At 32.1% G+C, this 4,714-nt stretch overlaps 2 protein-coding genes across 2 annotated transcripts; one reads left to right on the top strand and one right to left on the bottom strand.

Moving 5' to 3' along the window:
- Nucleotides 1-1,657: 1,657 nt before the first annotated feature.
- On the top strand, nt 1,658-2,870 carry LOC129915150 (putative nuclease HARBI1). The gene is made up of 3 exons (XM_055994616.1): nt 1,658-1,771; nt 1,837-2,512; nt 2,564-2,870. The coding sequence occupies exons 1-3, from the start codon at nt 1,658-1,660 to the stop codon at nt 2,692-2,694; spliced, it is 921 nt and encodes a 306-aa protein (XP_055850591.1). The 3' UTR covers nt 2,695-2,870.
- On the bottom strand, nt 2,846-4,126 carry LOC129916669 (histone-lysine N-methyltransferase 2B-like). The gene is made up of 5 exons (XM_055996767.1): nt 4,023-4,126; nt 3,735-3,960; nt 3,594-3,647; nt 3,309-3,533; nt 2,846-3,249 (listed from the first exon to the last, which is right to left on the bottom strand). Exons 2-5 carry the CDS (start codon nt 3,891-3,893, stop codon nt 3,151-3,153), a joined length of 537 nt encoding a protein of 178 aa, XP_055852742.1. The 5' UTR covers nt 3,894-3,960; nt 4,023-4,126; the 3' UTR covers nt 2,846-3,150.
- Nucleotides 4,127-4,714: the final 588 nt, after the last annotated feature.

Raw genomic sequence — 4,714 nt, 5'->3', positions numbered from 1 at the left:
GCCTCATAAATGGTTTTACTATAGTCGGGATAGCCTTTAATTTGCATTGTTGGTAGTTTAAACGAGCATGATGATCTAAATGTTAATACTCCACAACCTTATATAGTAAGACTAGTGGATGATCGATTACAAATTAAATGTCCTGTTATATCATTTGTCACCGAAAAAATCCAAGAATTGGGATTTCTGAGTTTTTTCCAAAAGTTTTGCGGTGAATTGGATATAGTGATCGTGGGTGCCGTGGTTGATTTAAAAAATGTATTTATTTGCTTTTCTTAAAATGATATTTTATTATTTCAATTTGTAATAAATATTGTAACTTCAACTTCTGACGATCAAAACACAACTGGTGTCAATAGGTATCTTAAAAGAGAAGCAAGCAGCAAGTTGTGGGCGAGAATGCATTGCAGCTAAAAGTGCTGCATTGCATTCTGCGAATTTAAAGATAGATAAGATTCTTATTAAAAGCATTCTTATGAGAAGCATAAGAATTAAGAATGTGCTGACTCTATTTAAAGGGTCCGGATGTGACTCCTCCCCCCATAGATTCAACGGTCTCCGTTGAACAAGGATTAATTTTTAATTCAATAGTATTGCTTGCTTTTCCTTTAGATTTACATTTAAAATATAATAAAATTGTAATTATAATTAACATAATTAATACAAAAGTTAAACTTACTTAAAGTTACCTTGTGGTTATTTTCAACATATTTTATATATTTTCTATTTTCAATATTCCTTAAATTTAAATCAGACAATGTAAAGTTACTAAATATTTTACTTGTATTGGTTATAAAATGCGGTATTACAAAAGTTTCATAATAAGTTTTCTGTTTTACACTTATTTCGAATTCTTTTAATTTTACTGTACAGTTTTCAATACTAATAATATTGTGATTTTTAATGACAATTTTTTGATCAATGCAGTCTTGATCAATTTCAATGACTTCCAGATTTTTAGTTACAATGGTGTGTTCGTTAATTTTTGTTATTGAAGTTTTAAGAAATGGAATTAAATTATTTTTTAAAAGATTTTCTGTATTTGAGAGGTAAATTTTCATCTCATTTATGATTACAAATGTTATATCAAATTCAATTTCCATTGAATCTAGGTTTGGAATAGGTATAATGGCTGAATTATAAAATTTTTCTTTGCAAAATATCGGAATTGATACAACGAATATTATAAGATTATTTTTCAATAGCACAGCAGTTTTTATAAGTATTAACATTTCAATAGTTATGTTATAATCTCTCATTTCATCAATATTAAACATATCCAGTCTTATTTAAAAAAGCAGTATAGAGCCTACATAAAGTTATGTAGTCCGAATAACGCAAAAATGCTATTTATAAAACTTATGCAAGGTTACATAGTCCCATAATAAGCTAAACGCGTTTTGAGGTTGAATAGACCCTACATAAGGAAATTATTTGTATTATTATTTCGTAAATGTCATTTTGATTTCTATCCATAATTTAAATTAAATAGAAAACAATAATGCCTTTTCAATTTTTTTCATTCATAAATGATTTTAATAATTTAAATCGCGTTTTACCAACTCCGAGAAGGAGGAAAGTGTACAAAACAAGGTTCAACCCAATGAGCCTTAGAAATCTTGAATTTAAACAAAAATATAGATTTTCGAAAGAAAATATGATCAAAATAATTGACATTATCCGTTCGGACTTCAACAGCGACAATAGAGGAGGACACATCCCCATAGATCTCCAAGTTATGGCTGCAATTAGATATTGGGGACGGAACGAGGTAAGTTTGTACCTACTAAATGTTCCACCAATTCGAAATCCGTACCTTTTATGACCTGTTTAAAGATTCAAGACGATGGAGCAGACATCCACGGATTCAGCCAACCCACGCTATGCCAAATATGTAAGCGAGTGGCAAGAGCATTAGCTGCCAAAAGGCCTGTGTTCATTGAAATGCCAACATCGTTTACGGACCAGCTGAGAACTATGAACAAGTTCTCTGAAATACGGGGGTTTCCAAGGGTTGTCGGGGCCATTGACTGTACCCACATAAGGATCCCAAAAGTAGGTGGCCCATCAGGGCAGTACTATATAAACAGAAAAGGGTATTACTCGTTGAATACCCAAGTAGAATGCGACGCATCCCTAAAAATTAATGACATTGTTTGCCGCTGGAGAGGCAGCACTCATGACTCACGAATTTTTAGGGAAAGCAGAATTAAACAAAGATTTGATGATGGGGAGTTCAACGGTCGTCTGCTTGGGGATGGTGGGTACCCTTGTACTAACATCCTCTTAACCCCCGTTTTGAATCCTCGAACGGATGCTGAAATAAGATACAATACATCTCATATAGCTACTCGTAACACGGTGGAAAGATGCTTTGGCGTTTGGAAGCAAAGATTCCGCATTTTGTTATCAGGTATGAGGTGCTCCCTAGAAAATACCAAAACAACTATCGTAGCCTTAGCAGTTCTCCATAACTTGGCAATTGATTTTCAGGATGTTCTTCCTGCCACAGGTATAAAACTAAACAAAATAAGAAACTTTAAGAATATTTTTGTCTAAATAGATGATGATGTGAACAATGACAATCAACCAGATTCCTCTGAAAATCAAGAAAGACCGCATCAAGAAAGAAGCGACCAAAATCTCACACGTCGTGTTTTTATTGAACAATACTTTTCCACGCCCAATCAATAAAAAAAATAAATTTGCTTGTATCTTTTAAATACATTTTTATTTGAAAACATAAAAAAAAACTTAAATTGATTCACTAAAACTATGCAAAATTATACAAAAACACTTACAAAGACAAAAAAAAAACATAGGTAATAAAAAAGACCACTCAAAACAAAACAAAAAAAAAAAAAAACAAATTCATCATGACTAGAATGAGTGTTAAAAAAAATGGACGGAACTAATGGAATGAATAAAAACTAATAGCTAAAATCACAACAAAACTAATAACTAAAAACACAATCACCAAAAACATAACTAAAAAGTAAAGTGCTCTTCCCCTAATCGTTTTATTTTCAGTTGGTGTATTTCATCTTTGTGCCTTCTTTCCATCTTTAGAGTTTTCTCTTTTTCTAAACGCTCCATCTGTAAGGTTTTTAATTTTTCATTTCGCTCCATCACGATGCTTTTCATTTTTTCTTAATGTTCAAGCTGCATTAAAGATTTTTCGGTTCTCCGATTTTCCATGGCGAAATCAAATAATTCCTTTTTAAGGAGTTCGCCGTCTTTACAGTTCATCTAATAAAGCAAAAAAAAAAACAATTGACGAAGAGGAATGCATGTACCTAATATACTACCTTCCGTTTGATTGGTGTAGACTTTTTTTTAAAAGAAGTATTCAAAGGTGGAGGTGAAGATGGTGGTGGTGGTGCTGGTGGTGATGTTATTGCTGGTGATGTTAAAGGTGGTGATTGCGATGGTAATGGCTCAGGTATGTTTGCTGGTGAATAGGATGATGCATCATATTTTTTTGGTGACTCAAATTCCATGAGCACAAGTTCTTCAAAATCAACGTCTACAATCTAATGAAGTATATACGGTTAAGTTTATTTTAATGATCATTATATGATTTTAAATATTACCTCTTTCTTTTTGATCTTGTTGTGGTTCAAAGGAGTAACGTTTTCTTTCATCATCTACTCGGATAGAAAAAATAATTTGTTTCAAGTATTGTATAAAGCATATAAGTACGTATATATGTATCTTGTGTTACAAATACAAACCTCAGTATCGCAATCATATTCACATTCGCCTTCCTCAAATTCATGGGGGATGAGGGCCAATAATTTATTGTGTTCTGGGTCAGGCGACTTAGGAGGTGGCCCACCACCTGTTGCTTTTAGGTTTCTCTTGTAATTAGCATTTTCGGCTTTAGCTTTCATTTTTCTGCCTCGCCATTGGGCTTGGATTTGAGTTGTTTCTCTCACCGTTGCGCTTAAATTATTGAAACTGAAAATCATTACAAACAAATTAGTAAATAACAAAGATTATGTACATATATTTCGAAATACCTATTGGTTATTTCACGCCAGGCTTCTCTTTTCAGTCGCGATGTATTTGTATCCACATTTTTGTTTTCAATTATGTGAATTTTATCTTCAATGAGCTGTCGAAGGAGTATCTAAAAGAAATATTGGAAGTTTTATTGATTTCATTGATATTAATTACTAATACAGTAAAATAAGGAGAAAAAAGGGGTAAATCTCGGAATGAATGTTAGTAGAAATTTTTTTTGCTCAATATCTTCCTTTAACCATTCTATAACATAACTCAAAAGTCTAGAAAAATCTCATGTCCGCTTGTCGCGATTTCAAGGTCAAATCGCGAAATGGAGATTTTCAAAATCAGCAAAAATAGGCTATGGTATTATATACACATATGATACATGATTTCAAGGTATTTTTTAATGCTGATTCCAAAAAATCTTAAATCAAGACAATCTGACGTCTCTGGAAAAAGTTATACCTGTTTTTCATCTGTCAACTCATATTATTATAACAGTTGCAAACTTACTGCCGAAAAACCCTTAAAAGTTATGGCAGATGAACCGAATTTTGCATGAAGATTTAAGAATCCATCATTACTAAAAATCAAAACAATCCATTACAAAAAATATATATACCTACGAAATAATGGTATTTTTTGATGGAGGGGCAAATTTTAGGATATGCACTAAAGAAGATTCTTGTTCATCTTAGGAATA

The sequence above is a fragment of the Episyrphus balteatus genome, chromosome 3 (genome assembly GCF_945859705.1).
Source record: "Episyrphus balteatus chromosome 3, idEpiBalt1.1, whole genome shotgun sequence".
NCBI classification, from domain to species: domain Eukaryota; kingdom Metazoa; phylum Arthropoda; class Insecta; order Diptera; family Syrphidae; genus Episyrphus; species Episyrphus balteatus.
The sequence above is the reverse complement of the archived record's forward strand: the minus strand, read 5'-3'. Positions and strand labels throughout refer to the sequence as shown.

What these genes read in the sequence shown, in the direction of transcription:
- LOC129915150 (XM_055994616.1), top strand. Translation starts at nt 1,658, where the DNA reads ATGATCAAAATAATTGACATTATCCGTTCGGACTTCAACAGCGACAAT. An exon ending in GATATTGGGGACGGAACGAG is followed by an intron (nt 1,772 to 1,836) that starts GTAAGTTTGTAC and finishes ACCTGTTTAAAG; the next exon opens with ATTCAAGACGATGGAGCAGA. An exon ending in GGATGTTCTTCCTGCCACAG is followed by an intron (nt 2,513 to 2,563) that starts GTATAAAACTAA and finishes TTGTCTAAATAG; the next exon opens with ATGATGATGTGAACAATGAC.
- LOC129916669 (XM_055996767.1), bottom strand. Translation starts at nt 3,893, where the DNA reads ATGAAAGCTAAAGCCGAAAATGCTAATTACAAGAGAAACCTAAAAGCA. An exon ending in AATATGATTGCGATACTGAG is followed by an intron (nt 3,648 to 3,734) that starts GTTTGTATTTGT and finishes CTATCCGAGTAG; the next exon opens with ATGATGAAAGAAAACGTTAC. An exon ending in ACAAGATCAAAAAGAAAGAG is followed by an intron (nt 3,534 to 3,593) that starts GTAATATTTAAA and finishes ATACTTCATTAG; the next exon opens with ATTGTAGACGTTGATTTTGA.